The sequence below is a fragment of the Borostomias antarcticus genome (assembly GCF_949987555.1).
Source record: "Borostomias antarcticus genome assembly, chromosome: 10".
In the NCBI taxonomy this organism is placed as follows: domain Eukaryota; kingdom Metazoa; phylum Chordata; class Actinopteri; order Stomiiformes; family Stomiidae; genus Borostomias; species Borostomias antarcticus.
This window is the reverse complement of record NC_140243.1, coordinates 26,095,509-26,123,347: the sequence shown is the minus strand read 5'-3', so window position 1 is coordinate 26,123,347 and position 27,839 is coordinate 26,095,509. Positions and strand designations below refer to the sequence as shown.

The window sequence follows — 27,839 nt, the reverse complement described above, 5'->3', positions numbered from 1 at the left end:
ATTCTGTAACCTGGTGGGGTTGCCAGTTACCAGAGAACCAAGCCCCCAGGGTTCGAACTCAAAAGTGAAGGCCTATTGAACTGCGCCATCTTGTCAAATTTTCATTGTATGACGTATGTCCGGTGCCTTTTGTACTTGCGCAGTTGTGCTTTTCTGGCCTACGCGCGTCCACGAACAGATTCACTATCATGTGTAATGTAGATGGGCGTTCCCGGTTCTCCCCGCGTTGAGTTAGCAATGAAAACCGGCTTGCATATTAACCTGTTTTTGTCAAATATATCCATTGGAGACATTCTTTTTTTTATCCAGGCAAAAGGCACCGGATATACGTCAAACGATGAAAAATTGCCAATATGTTGCGGTTCAATAGGCCTTCACTTTTGATAGCGGCCAGTGAATGGAGTGGCTGTATCCAGTTCTATTAATACATCCATGCAGAGAACTGACACCTGCCTGTAGGAAGGGCCTTGTTGTGGGCCAAGTTCTTTGGTCAGTGCATAAATAACCGCCATTAACAACACTTCACTCCACAAATCATACAGAGACGAATCCTCCTTCTGAGCCTTCACCCAATCTTCCCTAGAAACAGATGGAGGAAGATCAGGCAGGGAACCGACATACTCCGGCACCATACTGGAACCATCCCCCAAAACAGGCAGGCCAGGGGCAGACAGTTCGCGGCTCTGTGCTCGTGTCACAGCGCAGGCTGGAAAACCCTCTGGAAAACCTAGACCACTTTCATCCCACCCTCCGGACGGCAGCGGCCTGGACACAACCACTGTTGGTTGGTGGCACATCGGCCCACACGGCGTTAGCAGCCAGATCATTGCCCAGAATCATATCCACTCCTTTGAGTGGCAACGCAGGGTGCACCCCGACAGGAACAGCACCCTGCACCAGCTCCCAATCCAGCACCACAGTATGATGCGGCACAGGAGTCAAGCCCATCTCCATCCCCTTCGCTTCCCATATATTTAAGCAGGTATTACGGCAGCTGGGGGTGAAGCATTACCATGCCTCAGTATACCTGAGGGAATGTTTCCCCCGTGGACCCCATTTGGATAGCACGATGTATTGACCGTGGACAAATGTGGCCTCAAATGAAATGAGGTGTCCGCTTCCACATGCGTTGAATGGTACACTTCGGGAAACTTGTGTCCATTTTGTTTACTTACTTGTACCGAAGTGTCAATTCCAGTAGATGGCAGTCTCGTATCATTAATCAAATGGGAAACTTTCAGTTCATTCCAGAAGGGAGGTTTACTGTTCAATGGCCCAAATGGGAAACTTGTCCATTTAAGTAGCAATTCATTCCAGAAGGGGGGTTTACAGTACAATGTCCCAAATGGGAAACTTGTTGTCCATTTGAGTAGCAATTCATTCCAGAAGAGGGGTGTACTGTACAGTCCATCCCTGCTGTCCATATAGGGCGGAGTCTCACCAGATTTGTGGGGTGGCGTGCTCTAGAGGGGAGAGGCCCCTCACAGGTGTTAGGTGGTGTTCTTAGTTCACCTCTTTTGATTAGACTTATAGTCTTTCAGGTGGATGGTCTACCCATTGCTGGATGGCCTACGGGTTTCTTTGGCCAATCAGAACACTTGATTTTTAACTTTCTCCGATCGGCATGAAAATCGATGAGCACCTAGGGGGATGCTCCCTTAAGACAGCCATGTTGTTTGCAACAGCCAATCAGGAGGCTTGATTTTAAACATGCTCCGATTGTCACGAAAATTGGTTTACTACTTAAAGGAGTAGTAAAGGTAAAATGCATGTTTAGCCCTGTTTTAAGGTTACTTATGATCATATACAATGATTCAGATCAAAACATTGACAAACCTAGCATTTTCGAGAAAGTTGATAATTGCTCTACCACCGTTTTGGTCATACAATGGATGTGGATGGGCATCTTGAAAAATCATTCAAAAACATGTTAAACTCTCGATTTCAAAGACAAGAAGCTCACCGAGGGGGTAATTGGTGTCCGTTGGTGTTTTGACATCAAATTTGCCACAACGTATGAATCCTGTAGGGTTTTATTTATCATTTTATGAAATCCATTGACTTGTATTGACACGATCGTTGTAGATGTGTAGATCAATCCGCAGATGGGATTCAGGAAGCGGAACTACTTACGGTAGCTATTGTTGTTGTTAATGGTTCATCAGGTTGTTTATAACGTGGAAGATAATGATTTGTAAAACTTTAAGTACTTTATGCATGCATTTATCCATGAAATGAATTAGACATGCACACATGGTTAGTAAGTGGGTTAATAGATGCTTTATAAACACTTAATAATGCTGTAATTCGTGATGAATTCAAGTAGTTATGAAGCATTTACTAGGCCGTTGGTAAAGTATTTTGTGGGAGTTGATTTAAAGTGTAAACTATCTATGCTTTACACAGCATTTACTAATGTAAAATGTGTTTAATTCAGTGTTTCTTTTCATACTTCATAAACAATGCATTTACCATTTGTAAATGACGTATCATATCAATTACAAACACGTTTTTCATGAGTTGTTAATGGTTCATCAGGTTGTTTATAACGTACTTTAGATTGGTATTCTTGCACTTTGCCTTCAGCACTAGATTATGCTTTTAGTCACTTGTTTTAGAAGGAAGATGCACTTGTGAGTTCTGGCAAGTAGTAGTACATTGGCTTTCCCTACGTTAAATGCAATTATTGTTAGTCGCTGTGGATAAAAGTGTCTGCTAAATGACTGTTATGTAATGTTATGTAATGTGGAAGTTAATGATTGACAAACTACTTATGAGTACTTTATGCAGACCTGCCAACATGTACGCATTTTGCGTAGCGGGCACGCATTTTTACTGTATGGTACGCTGGTACGATTTGTCACTGTAAAGTACGCAAAAAGCGGTGGTTGTTTGTGTTTTTATTTTTTAGTCGGCTTCTCAAATCTATGCCAATAAGCATTTAGCCTCATTTGAGTCGTTTGAGTTGGACCAATCATAGCGTCGGGTGATTTTTGCAAACGGGAATGCAACAGTCAGTCAGCAGTTGCCCAGCTCGCAAGCGCAAATCGTTCCTAGATCGTTCCCCCTCATCGCTGCGTCTGGCTGAGGATGGCTCTTGCAATTCTGCTTGGCAAAGGTAACGTTAAACGGACTGGGGGAATGTGTAGCCTACAATTCACGTTGAGGTAGCTAGACGTTACCAGTGTTTCCCAGTAAGTTAATGTCGGCAGCACAGATTTAGCTATGTGTCTACCGCCACAGTTTCATCAAATATGGAAAAGTACAATCTCAACACCACTAGCTAACGTTTTATGCTTTGCATCAGTGCACCCTGTTATTTCAAGCTGTCTCCCCTCACTAGCTGACAGCCTCGTTAGTTAGCTAGACTAGTCCCACTTGCTACGCGCACAACTTCTATCACTGGCTAGCTACCAGTGTTTCCCGGCAGCTAAGTTAAACTGTCGGCAGCACAGTTAAGCTACGAGTCTACCGCCACAGTTTCATCAAATATGGAAAAACACAATCTCGATACCGCTAGCTAACGTTATATGCTTTGCAGTGCACCCGTTATTTCAACCTGTCTCCCCTCACTCTAGCTGGCAGCCTTGTTAGCCCCCCTTGCTACGCGCACAACTTCTATCTCTGGCTAGCTACCAGTGTTTCCCAGTAAGTTAAACTGTCGGCAGCACAGTATAGCTATGGGTCTACCGCCACAGTTTCATCAAATATAGAAAGGTACAATCTCGATACCGCTAGCTAACGTTATATGCTTTGCAGTGAACCGTTATTTCAACCTATCTCCCCTCGCTCTAGTTGACAGCCTCGTTAGCTAGCCGCGCGCGCGCGCACACACACACACGCACAACTTCTCTGGCTAGCTAGCGAATGTCTTACAATGGGAAACACTGGTTATGTAGTTATGTAGGCTATGTGTTTGCAAGCTTAGCTAGCTTACTTATTCACTAGTCATGTAAAGGCAAAAAAGTAACCAGCAGAGTGGTGGGACAGGTGAGAGAGGAGAGGATAGAGGTTGTTGAGAGGAGAAGGAAGGAGACAGGAGAGAGTGAAGATGAGAGATTAGAAAGACAGTCTGATCAGGGGTGCAGATTTGACACCTTTAGGTGAAAAAAGCCGTTTTTAATCCAAAATAGGTCATTTGTTTGATCTATGTATGGGTTTGCATGTTTGTCACCTTTTTCACCTGTGATCGGTTTGCACCTCTGCTGATGATTTAGACGGTATGAGTATGCAGTTAAGCATCAATGGGCATCAAACATACATTTTTATTAAATAAAACATTCTATCTATTATTCTCACCCCATAACTCAAAATTAAAGAAAGAATATTTCATGTAAACATGCTGTTTCAGAATACTGTTGGCCTACGTTTCACGATTTTGTTATTTTCGTTCTTTAAAGGTCACCAGAATACAGGAATCTTTTTTTCTGGGGGAGGGCCCCCAGATCCCCGCATTGATATAGAAATCCTCTCTAATTTGGCGTTCTTGAGCTTGGCACCACCACACCAAGAGATCAATTCCACAGGAAACACTGAGTCAGCTATCCGAAATATACTATGTGTTATGTACGTTTTTGGCCGTACAACATGTACATGCGCTGAAAGGTTTTTCGTGATAAAGTGGTACTCAAAAACATTCTTCAGGGTTGGCAGGTCTGCTTTATGCATGCATTTATCCATGAAATGAATTATACATTGTCATAGAATTTACATCTGGCCTCAAGACCTTTCTATTCCAAACACCTTAAACCTTTGTTCTCTCTCTCCTTTTGTAATTCACCACCTCCCTCAACTGTTCACATAGACAGGGTGGCCTCCAGGAGGTCCACACACCTAGAAATGTCTACTCCAGAATAACCATCCTTTGTCCCTTTGTCTCCAAGAAATTGCCGCCTTTTCTCATGTCACATGTCTGTATACTCGGCCACGCCTGCCATTTCATATGACGTGCAATGAGTTAGCCAATCACATCCTCAAAGCCCTGTACCTGTGTTTTGCTTGAATATAAGACTGTGCATGACAAGCTTTGAATTCACTTCCTTGGATGAACCACTCTTGTTGCGTTGTCCAGGAAGTCCTTGCGCTCGTATTGTTTTCTCAATAAACCAGACTTAACCTTTTGAGCGAATCTTGGTGAATCCTTTTTGACTAGATCAGTTAAAATCCATTACAACATGCACACACGGTTAGTAAGTGGGTTAATATATGCTTCATAAACACTTAATAATGCTGTAATTCGTGATGAATTCAAGTAAAGCATTTACTAGGCCGTTGGTAAAGTAGTATGTGGGAGTGGATTTAAAGTGTAAACGATCTATGCTTTACACAGCATTTACTAATGAGATATTAAGGCTGGCAATGCAATTGCGATTGATTTCAACTAGTCTGCAGTGTTGTTGTTTTTTATTGCACATGGGTCGTTTTGATCCCTGATCTACTGCAGTGCAAACACCTGTCGAGACCATTAGGCCACCGAAAACAGTGATGCAACTTGACTTTATTTAGTGCCTTTATACAATCCAATTGGTTGCGCAATATCGGAAGCAGGCTTGAATTTTGGATTTTGACCATTGGCATGTGTTACGTCCCCTAGAGGGTGTGGTGTGCTAGGCGTAGTGAGGCAGGACACAGGAGGCAGTAGACAGAATAAATATATAAAAAATATATTTATTACTAACACAAAATACCTACTCCACAGGGAACAAAGGGACTAAGAACGGTGCCAAACAAAAGAACACAGTAAAATCCACTTCCCTAACCCCCCTAAACAAAAACCTTCCCTAACTATGAAAACTTACACAGGTGGCACACGCTCCTAACCTGGTGTACATAACAGGAGGTAAACTACTTGAGCTGTGTATACCCATGGGTAGCTTACCTGTCCTTTGCCCCCTGGGCGAGTGACGACACTAAGGAATAATTAACAAACTTAACAGAAAACTAATATACAAGTATAAGGACCATAACATAGACAAACGACTAAGAAAAAATATAAAAAGTACAAGGATAGTGTGGCTACTAACTAAGATTAACAAACAGTCAACTAATTTAACAAATAGATGATGGGCCGAAGCTGGCTATCTGCTCTAGTTTCTGAAAGTATCGAGATTCGCCAAGAGTAGCTGATTTTTTCACATAAAGTACGTGGCTTTTAAAAAAACATGTTTCCGTTTGTTGGCAATCCCAACTCGATTATAGTTTTATGAAAATTACATTTAGCCTTACGAAGTTAGGATGTACGGCGGACTACAACGAAAGGGGCCTGGCTGTAGAACCAACCAAAATTCACTAAAGTGTCACGTGACTTGACACTCACCAATGATATTCCTCTGAATCGAAGAGTAGGAAGTTAACACCGGTTCTTTCGTGTCCTTTAACTTGTAGTTGTGGCTAATTATATCGATCTTCTTCAATGTTCCATCCACAAGATGAAGATCAGCGTTCAAATTCAGCGAACACAGCAAACGTTTGCGAACGTTAGCAAAGTATTTTCCGTTAGCTTTGTGTTAGCCGCAAACGTTTGCTAACAGAAGCTAACAGTCTGGAGAGGTAGTTCGCCAGTAACAGAACGAGGATCACAATGGACCCAGGCTTACTGGAGATGTGCTCCCATGGAGATTGTTGCGTTTATGCAAACTATTTGGAACGTTCATTAAAAGCCGTTCAAATGTGACCGTTTGGAGAAAACATGTTTGCGACGAACGTTCACCTCTGTTAGCTGAATTTGAACGCACCCAAGGCTTGTCTGCTTTGAGTACTATCTCCCAGCCTCTCACTTTGAGTACCTTGAGGTTGCTATGTCATTGAATATGTTTCGTTTCCTCTTCTTCATTGGAGCAAGAAATTCAAGGGTTCATGACATGTTCCTTCCATGCGGATAGCTAACGTTGTGACTACACTCAGGTAAGGTTTCGCTTAACTGTAATATTAATTATTGATATATGATCTGTTGTTAGTCCTAACTGATCGTTGATGCAGTATATTTAGCACTAGTATAAGTTTTGGTTGCTGAGGCACATCCAGGTTAGCTAACAAGAAGCAGTCTAATAGCTAGGCTGTAGCAAGATACTAGAAAACAACAAATGTCATCACTAATTTAAGTTGCTGCCTATTCCTGCCCGGTGTAGCATGTTGTAGTTGGAAGTGGTGGTGGAAACCAAACCACCACAAACATACAACACCCAAGACTGTACGTTAGTGTTGTCACATGCCTAGCCTATAATTGACCACACCACTAGACATAGATTGGCATAGAAGAGAACATTTATTACATAACAGGTTAGAATCATTGCTGTTTACAAGCCTTATAAAAAATAAAAACAGAAATAAAAATGTGTGTATGGGTCTTGATCCACTGGTAGCATGTCAGGGGTAGCCTACTTTTTGTAGTGATAATCATGCAGTGCCTAGGTAATCATCCAGATATGCAGGTACTTCAGCCTGCTTTACTACACCTACAGTAGGTAACAGTGTTTTGGTAGTCCAAACAAAGACACATGTCGGTACATGGTAGGTCGCTGGATTTACATGTGCATCTTCCTTTCACACATTGTGTTTTTTTGAGGAGCAGTACACAAGCTCCAAGATTCCAACTGGGGCTGGAGGAAGTGACATCCAGTCGATCTCAAAGACGTCTCCCTCTATCTTCCAGCCATAGTTCATTGGTGGAGGGATGTATGGCTGGCTCTACAGGGACCTCCTGTATATGGCTGCCTGGTAGTTTGCCCGCTGAGTGTGTTCATGCGATGCGTCCTAATTTGGAGGTAGACTTCTGTCATTGCACTTTCCGCTCTTAAACATTTGACACCTTGCAAAATTGACATCCCCTACAGCCTTTAAGGTCATATGGGTCACAGGTTAATGCCTCTGTTTGTTCAAACAGCTCTTCTGGTAGTTGGAAAGCTGTTCCCAATGTTTGGAATGTGACACAATGCTCTCTGCTGGACTCAAGTATCTTTACTGCCTTGACTTTTCCATTACCATAGAACACACTCACTGCATCACAGCCTGTGAAACAGTGGAGGCCAAGCAGTGCATTACAGACTTCATCACCAAGGTGGCTGTGTATCCTATGGACAGATATGGTGCGTGCGTTTGCCCCTTTCCCTGTGTGAAAGAACAGGTTTGCTCCTATTTCCTTGCAGAGAGCGATGGCTAGTATGAACACATCAGTGTCGGGACTGCTGATCACAACATGTGAACTATACTGTGAGGCATTGGCACAGTGAAGCAACAGTCGGGTGTCTGCTTCCTCCTGTATTGAGAACAGTGTTTGTAGTGGGAAAACCTCAAGCTCTGTGCCACTGCTGTTGACTCTGATCACATGACACTCAGACCCATGTCCAACTATCAAAGTGATGTCTTGAAGTTGCTCTTTGCTGGACTTAGACCATGTCTCAAAGAGAAACTGTTGGAGGTTTTCTTTGTTGTCACCACAAGCCAAGAAATGAAATGATCATGTATCATGTTTATGTAATAAGATTAAATTTGGTACAAACCTCTGGTCTTCTGTATTGTCTTTTCTTTCCTTTCGCAGGCTCTTTCTATGTTTCTAACATTAGCATATTGCATGTAGCATTCTCTGTGGTACCCTGCATTTGCTGGCCCATCTGGAATTTGACTGTCCTCTTGCAAATTATTGTTTTTAACAGCCCTTTCTGCAATTTCACTTTCTGGGCACTGTATATTAACCCACTGTAAAGAACTATTTACACATTAATTTTATCCAACTTGCCTCTGAAAATGTTATAATTTTGGACTCTCTACAACCATGAAAATGCATGCAGCACTCCATATTTCTCCTTAATGACAATGGGGGGGGTTGAAGAAGAGGGCACCTGACTGGGATGTTTGAGAGACGTAAGTTACCAAGACTTGCCAGTTGACACTGATCTGTTTTATAGAGGTGGGCACCTGTGGGGCAGAGAATAAAATGGTGCCAGTTTGGATAAAAGGAAGACTGCCCTCTTGACATTGCTTCATGCTTGCTAGAGCTTTATAGAGCGATATAGCACTCAATGGTTCAGTGCTAGCAAGCTTTTAGCATCACAATATAAAGACATCGGGAAGAGAAAATATACCAACATCAACATAAATACAACAAAATGAAAACATTACACCGGGAGTTAAGAGTTTTAATAGTGTCAAAGAGTAGAATTTTCGACTTTTCGATCTCAATGTGATGGCTTATTTATGTAAATTCCCTGCCACGGCTTATATAACCTTTATTACCAACTCTCACCAGGTTTTATTGTTATCCGTGGTTCATGAAGCTTATATGTTACTGCTTTAAACTACCATCACATGAGTCAAACAGTCATAGCCTCTCTTAAAATGCATCTCCCACATGAGTTTGTCCTCTAATGCTCTCTCTCTCTTTATCAGAGCAGTACCATTTAATTCAGACCTCTGTTCAAGCTTTTCTCTCAGCTCAGAGGTGAATTCTTTCAAAGACAAAACAGACACAACCTTCTCCATAAGCCTGGCTCCTTGTAGCTGGCTTCGGCTGGGGCCCAATTGCCCTGCTGTAAAACCTGTTATCTACATTTCAATCATTACTTCAATTACTCAACCAAAACATTTTGACACTCACCAAATCAATAAAGGCAAGAAGAAAATATCTGGTGTTGAAGTAAGAATCTTTATAAAACTTTGTGAGGTTATACAAATAATCCAGTTTACATGGAAAATACATCCCAGGTTCTCAGCTGCTGACTTCTCCCAATCCTCTGGTGATGGAAAGAAAAAGTGCCTCCTTCTCCTTCTGCCCCTTTTAATCCCATGTTTAGCTCTCACTTTCCTTTCGTCACTCTCCCCTCCTGATTGGTTAACACTTCTTGCATTCAGGTTATCTCTCTCACACCCACAGCATGGAAAATACAAGTTACCATTCATCAAAATGAATTGTCTAACTAACAACTTATTAAACTCTGGTTTTAAGCATTACTTATATATCCAGACAGTTAATACATGAATACATTTTCTAACTATTACATGCTTGTCATATATTTCTACAAAGTTACATAGTTGATTTTTGACTAACACATACATGTTGATTAATAGTCAGTTCTGTCTTGTCTACATTTCCAATAAATGATATTCAACTGTATTTTTACTAATGGATTATACTGTTATTGTCATCATTACACATTAAGGACAGTTAGTTCCCTCTAAACATAGCTTCTTTGTCCTCTTCTGATAAACGCCAGACCTATCCTATTAAGGGGGGGTCACAGGGGCTGCCTCTCACCTTCCCAGGCTTAGAGGCTGATAAGGAGACTTAGCTAAGAAGGGATCCTTTCATATGTCTTATTGCCATCTCCCTCTGGTATGTGGGGAGGTCACTTCGTATCCGCTATGTCTCAGCATATCAACCATTGATTTAGTGGACTGCCCTCCCTCTCTACTCCAATCTCTCCCATATACTCTTCCTTGGTCCCTTGGTTTATGATGATAACCACCCCTCCCCCTCCTGTATGGCGTCCAGCTGGACCCAGGCCTTGCTTCCTCCGTCTTCCTCCTATCATTGCTGGCCCTAACGCCTCTGTTCTGAGACAGTCCATCATTATGAATCACATTCGGGATTGCTACAAATAGCATTTTAGTTACTGCCTTTACCAACGATCTTGACATCCTAGCTTGCATTCTTAGGTTCCCAGCGGCACCCATGCTGTCTGGTGTTTACATTTTGGGGGCCTTAGTAAGCCGTATGCAAATTCTGATTGGTTTATCAGCGGGAGCTGTCCCGCGATGTGCCAGAAGAACAGACGATTAAAATGTAAGTTTCCGGAAAACTATGATCACATCAGAGCTGCCAACAAATTTTATTAGACTTATTAGAAATACTAGGTATCACACGCAAAAAATCGTGTACTCTGTCGATACAGGTCAATCAACTAAACGAAAAACACGGTCGGCCCACTGTCTAAAAGGGTCAATACTAAACAATACTAAGGTGGTGAGGTAGCAGCTGATTGGTCAACCGCAGCTGGATGGAATGAAGGATGATTGGACTGGACTCACCAACGGCACCTGAATGGAGTGAGAGTGGGGGGAGGGAACAGAGGGAATGAAACAAACACACACGCACACACAAACCCAAGCCAGACCAAGGGCCGTAACAGCATGCGTTACTTAAATCAGACATTTTAATCAGTAGCCCTGTGCATACCATTTTGATATCTTACAGAACATATTACAATTAATGAAACCAACGTCTGTATACTAGGGAGATTCCTTCCAAGAGTTTCTCAGAGTTTGTCTATTTATGTGCAAAACTAGTGGCTGGCAATAATCTGGAGGTTGTCAGTACCCGTTATCTTCATCAGTTGTTGTTGTAGGGGGCAGCTTGGTGGTTGTTAGAGGAGGATGAGTGGTGGTTGTTGGAGGAGCCAGAGTGGTGGTAGTGAATCTACAATGAAGGATAGAGGAATGTTAACAAGATTACCAAAAGTAGGTTTAGGGTCCCCATACTTAGAGGCGACATCCAACATATACTGGTGGTGTATCACCATTGCAGTTTATGAGCAGCTGTGTTTGACACAGCTGGGGTCAGCTGAACGGGTGCTCTTTGGCTCTGCTCTCTGAGCTACCTAGCTAGCTAGATACGACAGAACCAACAGCAGTAGCTAGCTATGAGCATAACGTTTACACTTTATAATAAGTGCACACTATAAAGCATTTATTAATACTTAATTCATCATTCATAAAGCGTTATTCATTCATTATTACACATTATAACGACATGTATTCATACATTTATAAAGGTTTTATTCTTCATTAATAAGTTAATATTAAATGTGTTTATTCACTGTTTTTTCCTACTTCATAAACAATGCATTTACCATTTGTAAATTACGTATCATATCAATTAAACAGGTTTTTCATGAGTTGTTAATGGTTCATCAGGTTGTTTATAACGTGGAAATTAATGATTTACAAACTATAAGTACCTTATGCATGCATTTACGCATGAAATGAATTAGACATGCACACAGCTAGTAAGTGGGTTAATAGATGCTTTATAAACACTTAATAATGCTGTAATTTGTGATGAATTCAAGTAGTTATAAGGCATTTACTAGGCCGTTGGTAAAGTATTATGTGGGAGTTGATTTAAAGTGTAAACTATCTACTACGGAGCTTCCTTCCAAGAGTTTCTCAGTTTGTCTATTTATGTTGCAAAACTAGTGGCTGGCAATAATCTGGAGGTTGTCAGTACCTGTTATCTTCATCAGTTGTTGTTGGAGGGGGCAGCGTGGTGGTTGTTAGAGGGGGATGAGTGGTGGTTGTTGGAGGAGCCAGAGTAGTGGTAGTGAATCTACAATGAAGGATAGAGGAATGTTAATGAGATTACCAAAAGTAGGTTTAGAGCGCCCATACTTAGAGGCGACATCAAAAATACACTGGTGGTGGATCACCATTGCAGTTTATCAGTAGCCAGTACATGAGCAGCTGGGTTTGACACAGCTGGGGTCAGCTGAACGGGTGCTCTTTGGCTCTGCTCTCTGAGCTACCTAGCTAGCTAGATACAACAGAACCAACAGCAGTAGCTAGCTATGAGCATAACATTTACACTTTATAATAAGTGCACACTATAAAGCATTTATTAGGGCCCGAGCACAGGCGGTGCGAGGCCCTATTGAAACTCGAAGGATTATTATTATTATTCTACCTTCTTGTTAGGGCCCGAGCACTGGCGGTGCGAGGCCCTATTGAAACTCGAAGGATTATTATTCTCCTTCTTCTCCTTCTCCTTTACTCCAAACAAATGCCTTTTAGGCGGCCTGAACATCGATGAAAACGGATGAAACTTTGCAGATACGTCAGTCCCGGTGAAAAATTTGATAATTCATGGGTGACGGAAATGGGCGTGGCAAAACGGCTCAAGAGCGCCCCCTGGAAAGTTTAAAATGGCGAGCCCCACCTTTCAGTTTGATGTAGGCTAACGAAATTCGGTGGGCATATGTATTTCATCGAGCCACACTTAAATGTCTCTTGGAGCTATACCCAACATGCAACAGGAAGTCCGCCATTTTGCTCTTAATGTGCCATTTTGTCCTTGTTTTGACCATTTCCATGCCTCGTACTTCAACGAACTCCTCCTACAGATTTCATCCGATCAACTTCATATTCGGTCAGCTTCATCTTAAGACCCTTGTGATCAAAAGTTATCAAAAAATTGAGTTTTCACCACACACCCTTGCCGTGGCGCCCCGCCAAAGTTTGACATTTCGCCAAAAAACACGAAGTCCTCATAACTCCTCCATACATTATCCAATTTGTCCGATATATCTCACGCTTCATGACGGTTCTGTCCTGAACACATCTATGTGTCAGTATTGCGTCATACTTATAGCGCCACCTATTGGTGAAACAGGAAGTCCTCATAACTCCTCCATACATTATCCGATTTGTCCGATTTATCTCACGCTTCATGACGGTTCTGTCCTGAACACATCTATGTGTCAGTATTGCGTCATACTTATAGCGCCACCTATTGGTGAAACAGGAAGTCCTCATAACTCCTCCATACATTATCCAATTTGTCCGATATATCTCACGCTTCATGACGGTTCTGTCCTGAACACATCTATGTGTCAGTATTGCGTCATACTTATAGCGCCACCTATTGGTGAAACAGGAAGTCCTCATAACTCCTCCATACATTATCCAATTTGTCCGATATATCTCACGCTTCATGACGGTTCAGTCCTGAACACATCTATGTGTCAGTATTGCGTCATGCTTATAGCGCCACCTATTGGTGAAACAGGAAGTCCTCATAACTCCTCCATACATTATCCAATTTGTCCGATATATCTCACGCTTCATGACGGTTCTGTCCTGAACACATCTATGTGTCAGTATTGCGTCATACTTATAGCGCCACCTATTGGTGAAACAGGAAGTCCTCATAACTCCTCCATACATTATCCAATTTGTCCGATATATCTCACGCTTCATGACGGTTCTGTCCTGAACACATCTATGTGTCAGTATTGCGTCATACTTATAGCGCCACCTATTGGTGAAACAGGAAGTCCTCATAACTCCTGCATACATCATCCGATTTGCACCAAATTCCTGATGCTTCATGAAGGTGACATTCTGAACACATCTATGCGTCGGTATTGAGTCACACTTACAGCGCCACCTACTGGTGAAACAGGAAGTACTGATAACTCCTACATATGTTATCCCATTTACTCCTAATTGCTCAGGGTTGATGAAGGTCACATCCTGAACACATCTGTAGGTCAGTATTGAGTCATACTTATAGCGCCGCCTACAGGTCAAGCAGGAAGTCCTCATAACTTCTACATACGTTATCCCATTTACTCCAAATTGCTCAGGGTTGTTGAAGGTCGCATCCTGAACACATCTGTGCGTGAGCATTGGGTCATACTAATAGCGCCACCTACTGCTTACAGGAAGTCATCATAACTCCTACATACATTGTCTGATTTACACAACATTTCTCACGCTTCATCAAGGTACTGTCCTGAACACATCTATGCATCGGTATTGAGTCACGCTTAGAGCGCCACCTACTGGTGACAGGAAGTTTCTCTCAGTACTGGACACCGAAATAGCACACCCTTTGACGGCGCCACACCCCGACCCGCATGGGGTGCGAGGGCCCGCTCACTGCTGCTCGCAGCACTAGTTAGGGCCCGAGCACTGGCGGTGCGAGGCCCTATTGAAACTCGAAGGATTATTATTATTCTCCTTCTTCTCCTTTACTCCAAACAAATGCCTTTTAGGCGGCCTGAACATCGATGAAAACGGATGAAACTTTGCAGATACGTCAGTCCCGGTGAAAAATTTGATAATTCATGGGTGACGGAAATGGGCGTGGCAAAACGGCTCAAGAGCGCCCCCTGGAAAGTTTCAAATGGCGAGCCCCACCTTTCAGTTTGATGTAGGCTAACGAAATTCGGTGGGCATATGTATTTCATCGAGCCACACTTAAATGTCTCTTGGAGCTATACCCAACATGCAACAGGAAGTCCGCCATTTTGCTCTTAATGTGCCATTTTGTCCTTGTTTTGACCATTTCCATGCCTCGTACTTCGACGAACTCCTCCTACAGATTTCATCCGATCAACTTCATATCGGGTCAGCTTCATCTTAAGACCTTTGTGATCAAAAGTTATCAAAAAAATTGAGTTTTCACCAAACACCCTTGCCGTGGCGCCCTGCCAAAGTTTGACATTTCGCCATAAAACACGAAGTCCTCATAACTCCTCCATACATTATCCAATTTGTCCGATATATCTCACGCTTCATGACGGTTCTGTCCTGAACACATCTATGTGTCAGTATTGCGTCATACTTATAGCGCCACCTATTGGTGAAACAGGAAGTCCTCATAACTCCTCCATACATTATCCAATTAATCCGATATATCTCACGCTTCATGACGGTTCTGTCCTGAACACATCTATGTGTCAGTATTGCGTCATACTTATAGCGCCACCTATTGGTGAAACAGGAAGTCCTCATAACTCCTCCATACATTATCCAATTTGTCCGATATATCTCACGCTTCATGACGGTTCTGTCCTGAACACATCTATGTGTCAGTATTGCGTCATACTTATAGCGCCACCTATTGGTGAAACAGGAAGTCCTCATAACTCCTCCATAAATTATCCAATTTGTCCGATATATCTCATGCTTCATGACGGTTCTGTCCTGAACACATCTATGTGTCAGTATTGCGTCATACTTATAGCGCCACCTATTGGTGAAACAGGAAGTCCCCATAACTCCTCCATACATTATCCGATTTGTCCGATATATCTCACGCTTCATGACGGTTCTGTCCTGAACACATCTATGTGTCAGTATTGCGTCATACTTATAGCGCCACCTATTGGTGAAACAGGAAGTCCTCATAACTCCTCCATACATTATCCGATTTGTCCGATATATCTCACGCTTCATGACGGTTCTGTCCTGAACACATCTATGTGTCAGTATTGCGTCATACTTATAGCGCCACCTATTGGTGAAACAGGATGTCCCCATAACTCCTCCATACATTATCCGATTTGTCGGATATATCTCACGCTTCATGACGGTTCTGTCCTGAACACATCTATGTGTCAGTATTGCGTCATACTTATAGCGCCACCTATTGGTGAAACAGGAAGTCCTCATAACTACTACATACATTATCCAATTTGTCCGATATATCTCACGCTTCATGACGGTTCTGTCCTGAACACATCTATGTGTCAGTATTGCATCATACTTATAGCGCCACCTATTGGTGAAACAGGAAGTCCTCATAACTCCTCCATACATTATCCAATTCGTCCGATATATCTCACGCTTCATGAAGGTTCTGTCCTGAACACATCTATGTGTCAGTATTGCATCATACTTATAGCGCCACCTATTGGTGAAACAGGAAGTCCTCATAACTACTACATACATTATCCAATTTGTCCGATATATCTCACGCTTCATGACGGTTCTGTCCTGAACACATCTATGTGTCAGTATTGCATCATACTTATAGCGCCACCTATTGGTGAAACAGGAAGTCCCCATAACTCCTCCATACATTATCGGATTTGTCCGATATATCTCACGCTTCATGACGGTTCTGTCCTGAACACATCTATGTGTCAGTATTGCATCATACTTATAGCGCCACCTATTGGTGAAACAGGAAGTCCTCATAACTCCTCCATACATTATCCGATTTGTCCGATATATCTCACGCTTCATGACGGTTCTGTCCTGAACACATCTATGTGTCAGTATTGCGTGATACTTATAGCGCCACCTATTGGTGAAACAGGAAGTCCTCATAACTCCTACATACATTACCCAATTTGTCCGATATATCTCACGCTTCATGACGGTTCTGTCCTGAACACATCTATGTGTCAGTATTGCGTCATACTTATAGCGCCACCTATTGGTGAAACAGGAAGTCCTCAGAACTACTGCATACATCATCCGATTTGCACCAAATTGCTGACGCTTCATGAAGGTCACCTTCTGAACGCATCTATGCGTCGGTATTGAGTCACACTTACAGCGCCACCTACTGGTGAAACAGGAAGTACTCATAACTCCTACATACGTTATCCGATTTACTCCAAATTGCTCATGCTTGATGAAGGTCGCATCTTGAACACTTCTGTAAGTCAGTATTGCGTCATACCTACAGCGCCACCTATTGGTGAAACAGGAAGTCCTCATAACTCCTCCATACATTATCCAATTTGTCCGATATATCTCACGCTTCATGACGGTTCTGTCCTGAACACATCTATGTGTCAGTATTGCGTCATACTTATAGCGCCACCTATTGGTGAAACAGGAAGTCCTCATAACTCCTCCATACATTATCCGATTTGTCCGATTTATCTCACGCTTCATGACGGTTCTGTCCTGAACACATCTATGTGTCAGTATTGCGTCATACTTATAGCGCCACCTATTGGTGAAACAGGAAGTCCTCATAACTCCTCCATACATTATCCAATTTGTCCGATATATCTCACGCTTCATGACGGTTCTGTCCTGAACACATCTATGTGTCAGTATTGCGTCATACTTATAGCGCCACCTATTGGTGAAACAGGAAGTCCTCATAACTCCTCCATACATTATCCAATTTGTCCGATATATCTCACGCTTCATGACGGTTCAGTCCTGAACACATCTATGTGTCAGTATTGCGTCATGCTTATAGCGCCACCTATTGGTGAAACAGGAAGTCCTCATAACTCCTCCATACATTATCCAATTTGTCCGATATATCTCACGCTTCATGACGGTTCTGTCCTGAACACATCTATGTGTCAGTATTGCGTCATACTTATAGCGCCACCTATTGGTGAAACAGGAAGTCCTCATAACTCCTCCATACATTATCCAATTTGTCCGATATATCTCACGCTTCATGACGGTTCTGTCCTGAACACATCTATGTGTCAGTATTGCGTCATACTTATAGCGCCACCTATTGGTGAAACAGGAAGTCCTCATAACTCCTGCATACATCATCCGATTTGCACCAAATTCCTGATGCTTCATGAAGGTGACATTCTGAACACATCTATGCGTCGGTATTGAGTCACACTTACAGCGCCACCTACTGGTGAAACAGGAAGTACTGATAACTCCTACATATGTTATCCCATTTACTCCTAATTGCTCAGGGTTGATGAAGGTCACATCCTGAACACATCTGTAGGTCAGTATTGAGTCATACTTATAGCGCCGCCTACAGGTCAAGCAGGAAGTCCTCATAACTTCTACATACGTTATCCCATTTACTCCAAATTGCTCAGGGTTGTTGAAGGTCGCATCCTGAACACATCTGTGCGTGAGCATTGGGTCATACTAATAGCGCCACCTACTGCTTACAGGAAGTCATCATAACTCCTACATACATTGTCTGATTTACACAACATTTCTCACGCTTCATCAAGGTACTGTCCTGAACACATCTATGCATCGGTATTGAGTCACGCTTAGAGCGCCACCTACTGGTGACAGGAAGTTTCTCTCAGTACTGGACACCGAAATAGCACACCCTTTGACGGCGCCACACCCCGACCCGCATGGGGTGCGAGGGCCCGCTCACTGCTGCTCGCAGCACTAGTTAGGGCCCGAGCACTGGCGGTGCGAGGCCCTATTGAAACTCGAAGGATTATTATTATTCTCCTTCTTCTCCTTTACTCCAAACAAATGCCTTTTAGGCGGCCTGAACATCGATGAAAACGGATGAAACTTTGCAGATACGTCAGTCCCGGTGAAAAATTTGATAATTCATGGGTGACGGAAATGGGCGTGGCAAAACGGCTCAAGAGCGCCCCCTGGAAAGTTTCAAATGGCGAGCCCCACCTTTCAGTTTGATGTAGGCTAACGAAATTCGGTGGGCATATGTATTTCATCGAGCCACACTTAAATGTCTCTTGGAGCTATACCCAACATGCAACAGGAAGTCCGCCATTTTGCTCTTAATGTGCCATTTTGTCCTTGTTTTGACCATTTCCATGCCTCGTACTTCGACGAACTCCTCCTACAGATTTCATCCGATCAACTTCATATCGGGTCAGCTTCATCTTAAGACCTTTGTGATCAAAAGTTATCAAAAAAATTGAGTTTTCACCAAACACCCTTGCCGTGGCGCCCTGCCAAAGTTTGACATTTCGCCATAAAACACGAAGTCCTCATAACTCCTCCATACATTATCCAATTTGTCCGATATATCTCACGCTTCATGACGGTTCTGTCCTGAACACATCTATGTGTCAGTATTGCGTCATACTTATAGCGCCACCTATTGGTGAAACAGGAAGTCCTCATAACTCCTCCATACATTATCCAATTAATCCGATATATCTCACGCTTCATGACGGTTCTGTCCTGAACACATCTATGTGGCAGTATTGCGTCATACTTATAGCGCCACCTATTGGTGAAACAGGAAGTCCTCATAACTCCTCCATACATTATCCAATTTGTCCGATATATCTCACGCTTCATGACGGTTCTGTCCTGAACACATCTATGTGTCAGTATTGCGTCATACTTATAGCGCCACCTATTGGTGAAACAGGAAGTCCTCATAACTCCTCCATAAATTATCCAATTTGTCCGATATATCTCATGCTTCATGACGGTTCTGTCCTGAACACATCTATGTGTCAGTATTGCGTCATACTTATAGCGCCACCTATTGGTGAAACAGGAAGTCCCCATAACTCCTCCATACATTATCCGATTTGTCCGATATATCTCACGCTTCATGACGGTTCTGTCCTGAACACATCTATGTGTCAGTATTGCGTCATACTTATAGCGCCACCTATTGGTGAAACAGGAAGTCCTCATAACTCCTCCATACATTATCCGATTTGTCCGATATATCTCACGCTTCATGACGGTTCTGTCCTGAACACATCTATGTGTCAGTATTGCGTCATACTTATAGCGCCACCTATTGGTGAAACAGGATGTCCCCATAACTCCTCCATACATTATCCGATTTGTCGGATATATCTCACGCTTCATGACGGTTCTGTCCTGAACACATCTATGTGTCAGTATTGCGTCATACTTATAGCGCCACCTATTGGTGAAACAGTACGTCCTCATAACTCCTCCATACATTATCCGATTAGTCCGATATGTCTCACGCTTCATGACAGTTCTGTCCTGAACACATCTATGTGTCAGTATTGCATCATACTTATAGCGCCACCTATTGGTGAAACAGGAATTCCTCATAACTCCTGCATACATCATCCGATTTGCACCAAATTACTGACGCTTCATGAAGGTCACCTTCTGAACACATCTATGCATCGGTATTGAGTCACACTTACAGCGCCACCTACTGGTGAAACAGGAAGTACTCATAACTCCTACATATGTTATCCGATTTACTCAAAATTGCTCATGCTTGATGAAGGTCTCATCTTCAACACTTCTGTAAGTCAGTATTGCGTCATTCCTACAGCGCCGCCTGCTGGTGAAACAGGAAGTCCTCATAACTCCTACATATGTTATCCGATTTACACCACATTGCTCAAGCTTGATGAAGGTCGCGTCCTGAACACATCTGTGGTTAGTATTGAGTCCTACTTATAGCGCCGCCTACAGGTCAAGCAGGAAGTCATCATAACTCCTACATACATTGTCCAATTTACTCAACATTTCTCATGCTTCATCAAGGTACCGTCCTGAACACATCTATGCATCAGTATTGAGTCACGCCTAGAGCGCCACCTACTGGTGACAGGAAGTTTCTCTCAGTACTGCACACCGAAATAGCACAGCTTTTAACGGCGCAGCACCCCGACACGCGTGGGGTGCGAGGGCCCGCTCACTGCTGCTCGCAGCACTAGTTAGGGCCCGAGCACTGGCGGTGCGAGGCCCTATTGAAACTCGAAGGATTATTATTCTTCTCCTTCTTCTCCTTCTTCTTCTCCTTTACTCCAAACAAATGCCTTTTAGGCGGCCTGAACATCGATGAAAACGGATGAAACTTTGCAGATACGTCAGTCCCGGTGAAAAATTTGATAATTCATGGGTGACGGAAATGGGCGTGGCAAAACGGCTCAAGAGCGCCCCCTGGAAAGTTTAAAATGGCGAGCCCCACCTTTCAGTTTGATGTAGGCTAACGAAATTCGGTGGGCATATGTATTTCATCGAGCCACACTTAAATGTCTCTTGGAGCTATACCCAACATGCAACAGGAAGTCCGCCATTTTGCTCTTAATGTGCCATTTTGTCCTTGTTTTGACCATTTCCATGCCTCGTACTTCGACGAACTCCTCCTACAGATTTCATCCGATCAACTTCATATCGGGTCAGCTTCATCTTAAGACCTTTGTGATCAAAAGTTATCAAAAAAATTGAGTTTTCACCAAACACCCTTGCCGTGGCGCCCTGCCAAAGTTTGACATTTCGCCATAAAACACGAAGTCCTCATAACTCCTCCATACATTATCCAATTTGTCCGATATATCTCACGCTTCATGACGGTTCTGTCCTGAACACATCTATGTGTCAGTATTGCGTCATACTTATAGCGCCACCTATTGGTGAAACAGGAAGTCCTCATAACTCCTCCATACATTATCCAATTCGTCCGATATATCTCACGCTTCATGAAGGTTCTGTCCTGAACACATCTATGTGTCAGTATTGCATCATACTTATAGCGCCACCTATTGGTGAAACAGGAAGTCCTCATAACTCCTCCATACATTATCCAATTCGTCCGATATATCTCACGCTTCATGAAGGTTCTGTCCTGAACACATCTATGTGTCAGTATTGCGTCATACTTATAGCGCCACCTATTGTTAAAACAGGAAGTCCTCATAACTCCTCCATACATTATCCGATTTGTCCGATATATCTCACGCTTCATGACGGTTCTGTCCTGAACACATCTATGTGTCAGTATTGCGTCATACTTATAGCGCCACCTATTGGTGAAACAGGAAGTCCTCATAACTCCTCCTTACATTATCCGATTTGTCCGATTTATCTCACGCTTCATGACGGTTCTGTCCTGAACACATCTATGTGTCAGTATTGCGTCATACTTATAGCGCCACCTATTGGTGAAACAGTACGTCCTCATAACTCCTCCATACATTATCCGATTTGTCTGATATGTCTCACGCTTCATGACAGTTCTGTCCTGAACACATCTATGTGTCAGTATTGCGTCATACTTATAGCGCCACCTATTGGTGAAACAGTACGTCCTCATAACTCCTCCATACATTATCCGATTTGTCCGATATATCTCACGCTTCATGAAGGTTCTGTCCTGAACACATCTTTGTGTCAGTATTGCGTCATACTTATAGCGCCACCTATTGGTAAAACAGGAAGTCCTCATAACTCCTCCATACATTATCCGATTTGTCCGATATATCTCACGCTTCATGACGGTTCTGTCCTGAACACATCTATGTGTCAGTATTGCGTCATACTTACAGCGCCACCTATTGGTGAAACAGGAAGTCCTCATAACTCCTCCATACGTTATTCCATTTACTCAACATGTCTCACACTTCATCAAGGTACCGTCCTGAACACATCTATGCTTCGGTATTGAGTCAAGCTTAGAGCGCCACCTACTAGTGACAGGAAGTTTCTCTCAGTACTGCACACCGAAATAGCACACCCTTTAACGGCGCCACACCCCGACACGCGTGGGGTGCGAGGGCCCGCTCACTGCTGCTCGCAGCCCTAGTTAATACTTAATCCATCATTGACAAAGCGTTATTCATTCATTATTACACATTATAAAGACATGTATTAATACATTTATAAAGGTTTTATTCTTCATTAATAAGTTAATATAAAATGTGTTTATTCACTGTTTTTTCCTACTTCATAAACAATGCATTTACCATTTGTAAATTACGTATCATATCAATTAAACACGTTTTTCATGAGTTGTTAATGGTTCATCAGGTTGTTTATAACATGGAAATTAATGATTGACAAAGTATAAGTACCTTATGCATGCATTTACGCATGAAATGAATTAGACATGCACACATGGTTAGTAAGTGGGTTAATAGATGCTTTATAAACACTTAATAATGCTGTAATTCGTGATGAATTCAAGTAGTTATAAAGCATTTACTAGGTCGTTGGTAAAGTAATATGTGGGAGTTGATTTAAAGTGTAAACTATCTATGCTTTACACAGCATTTACTAATGAGATATTAAGGCTGGCAATACAATTGCGATTGATTTCAACTAGTCTGCAGTGTTTTTTTTTATTGCACATGGGTGGTTTTGGTCCCTGGTCTACTGCAGTGCAAACACTTGTCGAGACCATTAGGCCACCAAAAACAGTGATGCAAATTAACTTTCTTTAGTGCCTTTATACAATCCATCTGGTTGCGCAATATCGGAAGCAGTCTTGAATTTTGGATTTTGACCATTGACATGCGTTACTTAAATCAGACATTTAAATCAGTAGCCCTGTGCATATCATTTTAATATCTTAATGTAACATATTCAAATTAATGAAACCAACGTCTGTATACTAGGGAGCTTTGTAGGCGCATGTGAAGAAAAAAGAAAGAAAAAAAAGTCGGAGGCCTACACTATGGCCTACAAACCTACACTAGGGCCTACAAAACATGTATTTACCCCTTGTAATGAATGCAATTTCAAAGATAATGAGTTGGGGTGATAGCCATGCTTCGACAAACCAATTTGCACATGCAAATGACACTGCGCTCAACTTCGCAGGTGCTGAAGCCTATTCTTCCCCTCTATATAGTGCCTTTGTAGGGTAATGGTATCTTAGAGCGTCTAAACAGTTCGATTCCTACCTGGAACTTATTTTGACCGTAAGGGGTCCTTTCGGGTGGACTATCAGATAGTAGCAATGTCATCCCGAAGGGACATTTGTTAACACACAATAACAACTATAGTAATATAACTACTAGCCTACAACAACAACACACAGGCTACCTACCATCAGTCTCAAGTAAGTACACCAACACGTTATCTCTCCTATGAAGCTATACATGGACTCCTCATTCTAACTGTGAACAGGTGCGCTGGCTTACAGCCATGCACAAAAAAAACAGTGCCTCTTGTGGTAGCAACATAGAACTGCAAGTTAACAACCCGACAAAGGGAGGGAGGGAGTGACAACCGGACATTTGCTATCTTTGGTGCGTCACCAGGCACAAAAATGCAAAATTTACTTTTTTCTCCACATGCGCCTAGGAAGCTCCCTAGTAAACAGACGTTGGTTTCATGAATTTTAATATGTTACATTAAGATATCAAAATGCTATGCACTGGGCTACTGATTAAAATGTCTGGTTTAAGTAATGTGTGCCCATGGTCTAAATCCAAAATTCAAGCCTGATTCCGATATTGCGCAACCAGTTAGATTGTATAAAGGCACTAAAGAAAGTCAAGTTGCGTCACTGTTTTTGGTGGCCTAATGGTTTAGACAGGTGTTTGCACTGCAGTACACCAGGGTTCAAAACCACCCCTGTGCAATAAATAAAAAAAATACTGAAGACTAGTTGAAATCGATCGCAATTGCATTGCCAGCCTTAATATCTCATCAATAAATGCTGTGTAAAGCATACACTTTAGATCAACTCCAACATAATACTTTACCAACCGCCTAGTAAATGTTTTATAACTACTTGAACTCATCATGTATTACAGCATTATAAAGTGTTTATAAATCTTCTTCTATAATATCTTAAAAATCATCGATTAACCCACTTACTAACAATTTGTGCATGTCTAATTCATTACATGGATAAATGCATGCGTCAAGCACTCATAAATAGTTTGTCAATCATTAACTTCCACATTATAAACAACCTGATGAACCATTAACAACTCATGAAAAACTTGTTTGTAATTGATATATGTAGTTTACAAATGCTAAATACATTGTTTATAAAGCATGAAAAAACAGTGAATAAACACATTTTACATTAGCTTATTAATGAACAATAAAAGCTTTATAAATGTGTTGGTACATTTTAACTAATGTGGAATAATAAATGAATAATGCTTAAAAAATGATGAATTAAGTATTTAATAAATGCTCTATAGTGTGAACTTATTATAAAGTGTTACCAGCATGACTAGCTAATTCAAAGCAGTTGATCTTCGCCATGATTAAACAAGTCCAAATGAATGGAGGTGAATGGGCGGCCATGTGTGGGCGGCTCTCTGGTGCATGCCTTGGGTCAGAGCCGGCGGGGCAGTTTGGTACATTGCGGGCTCTCTCCCCACATCCCCCACTCCAAACCCTGTGTCTCTAGAGCCCCTAAACTAAATTGACCAATTGTGCTGTTGTTTAAAGTATGTGTGTAAACAGCTGTGCAGTGAATGAACAGAAGAGAAATTGGCAGGATAATGCTGAGAGTTCATCTATTTATGTGCAAAACTAGTGGCTGGTAATAATCTGGAGGTTGTCAGTACCTGTTATCTTCATCAGTTGTTGTGGGAGGGGGCAGCGTGGTGGTTATTAGAGGGGGATGAGTGGTGGTTGTTGGAGGAGCCAGAGTGGTGGTTGTTGGAGGAGCCAGAGTGGTGGTAATGAATCTACAATGAAGGATAGAGAAATGTTTACGAGATGACCAATATTAGGTTTTGCCTCCAAGAAGGAAAGAAAAACTAGAAAAAATGTGTAGCGGCTAAATGCCTACACCCAACAATGCAAGTTGCAGTTAACCTAACTAACCCTAACCCTAACGAACTGCTAACCTAACCTAATGCTAATGCTAGCTAACTAATGCTAACTCTAGCATTAGCTAGCTAGTGTTAACATTAGCGTTAGCTAGCATTAGCATTATCGTTACCGTTCAAAAGTGCCTAAAATTTGTCACAGTGACCTTGACCTTTGACATTTGAATACCAAAATCTAATCAAATTAATCTAATTAAGTCCAATTGGACATTTTGGCCAAATATGTACAAATTCTGTCAAGCCGTTCTTGAGATATCGTGTTCAGCAGCCCAAAATCATCTTTTTTGAGGTCAGTAACCCTTGACCTTTGACCTCCACAATGTAAACAGTTAATCCTTGAGTCCAACTCAACATTTTACCCAAATATGAACAAATTCCGTTAAGCCTTTCTTGAGATATTGTGTTCAGCAGGCCAAAAACAAATTTTGTGAGGTCATAGTGACCTTGAACTTTGACCTTTGACCCCCACGATCTAAGCAGTTCATCCTTCAGTGCCAGTGAACATTTCTACCAAAGGGGAAGAAATTACATCAATGTGTTCACGAGATATTGCATTAACAAACATCGGACGGACGGACGGACAGACAACCTGAAACCATAATGCCTCCGGCCAGGTTATTTGTGATTCACAAATAAATTCTTGTTTCACAAATGTTTTTTTGTGGTTCACAAATATATTTCAAACTCACAAACATGTGCCCCGCTTGTATTTACTTGCACCGCTTGTATTTACTGGCACCTGGGCGCTTGTATTTACTGGCACCTGGGCGCTTGTATTTACTGGCACCTGGGAGACACGAACCAGAAAGCGAATTATGAAACGTTTAGAAAAAATGTACCCTGCCTCATCTCCAGCCAATCAGATTACAAGGCAGCTCTGACCAATCAGTGTGCGCGTTTTGTTTTGGTTCCGTCACTCAGCTTCGGTTTCTTATTTTGTTAGGGGATTAATTGAAGTCCAGAGTTTAGGGAAGGGACCTTACATTTTCAGTCACACTTTCGATTCCCTTTTGTCTTTTTTATTGCCCTTTTTTATGAAGTAGGCTAAAGGACATTTTGATCACACCATATAGGTTCCCAATACAATTAAAATAAATAATGGGAGTCAAATGTATCTTCTACAACTACCGTAGATGCTCAATTCACCTTTACATGGGCACCTTCTAGCCCAAGTATGGCTGATGTGATGTCAATGCACTCTGAATTTTAGACTTGTAAAGAAAATTTCCCCTAAATTCTCAGCTGATACATTTACACTCATTCTAAGGGTGTTAGAAGCATTTTACCGTGAGGAACACCATGCTTGTGGTCTCATCTGTGCTGTTGTCCTCCAGGGTTGCAGAGTGCAGTTGAGGAATGGATGGTGTGTTGACTTGTTCAGACTAAGATTTGCAGGTGTTACTGGAGAACCTACCATGATATTAACATTTATGAAACAAGAATTTATTTGTGAACCACACAAATGTATTTGTGAATCACCAAAAAACATTTGTGAAACATGTGGTGTATATTGACAAGTATTGAAACAGATCTAACCCCATACTGGTGGTGGGCAGAAGAAAGTTAGCTTGGAGCTAGAAGTATTAGTTGGTGGTCTTAACGCCCACACTCGGGAGTGGTGGTCGTAACGCCCAAACGCAGTGACAAGACTGATTTCTGGGCTTGTGCTAGTGACATTTTCAACTGCAACGGAAAATTAACCCACTCTCCTACAATTACATATCATAGAGAGTCTACCTTCATATTTTCAGCTTATGTGCATATTTAGCAATATAAAAACGACCACAAATCATCACTATGAATTCTGTGAAGTGTCGCCCTGAAAACATTGCTTGGCGATGCCTCGTCATTGTATTAGAATTCCATATTACTTTACCAACGTTACTGTACATAGGAGTTGGTGGAATGGGAGTTAAATTTGGAATGGATATAGGAGTTGGTGGGATGGGAGTTAAATTTGGAATGGATATTTGGAATCCCCCTCCAGGATTCCAAATTAGCAACCCAGTTTAAAACCGACTCATCGCCGCTAGATTTGAAAACCGGAATTGTTTAGAGGACACTTTGAGCTACAAAGAAAGCTAAATTGTT

At 42.1% G+C, this 27,839-nt stretch overlaps 1 protein-coding gene across 1 annotated transcript in view; it reads right to left on the bottom strand.

The window, feature by feature from the left end:
* Nucleotides 1–534: 534 nt before the first annotated feature.
* LOC311314346 (meprin A subunit beta-like) overlaps nucleotides 535–27,839 on the bottom strand; it is a gene marked incomplete at both ends in the record, with an annotated part of 45,067 nt that continues 17,762 nt past the window's right edge. Inside the window, 7 exons of the mRNA XM_084444683.1 lie at nucleotides 535–579; nucleotides 748–994; nucleotides 11,023–11,031; nucleotides 11,312–11,410; nucleotides 12,221–12,319; nucleotides 25,482–25,604; nucleotides 26,463–26,535. Coding sequence (XP_084300809.1) covers nucleotides 535–579; nucleotides 748–994; nucleotides 11,023–11,031; nucleotides 11,312–11,410; nucleotides 12,221–12,319; nucleotides 25,482–25,604; nucleotides 26,463–26,535 — 695 coding nt within the window. The remainder of the gene's footprint in view (nucleotides 580–747; nucleotides 995–11,022; nucleotides 11,032–11,311; nucleotides 11,411–12,220; nucleotides 12,320–25,481; nucleotides 25,605–26,462; nucleotides 26,536–27,839) is intronic.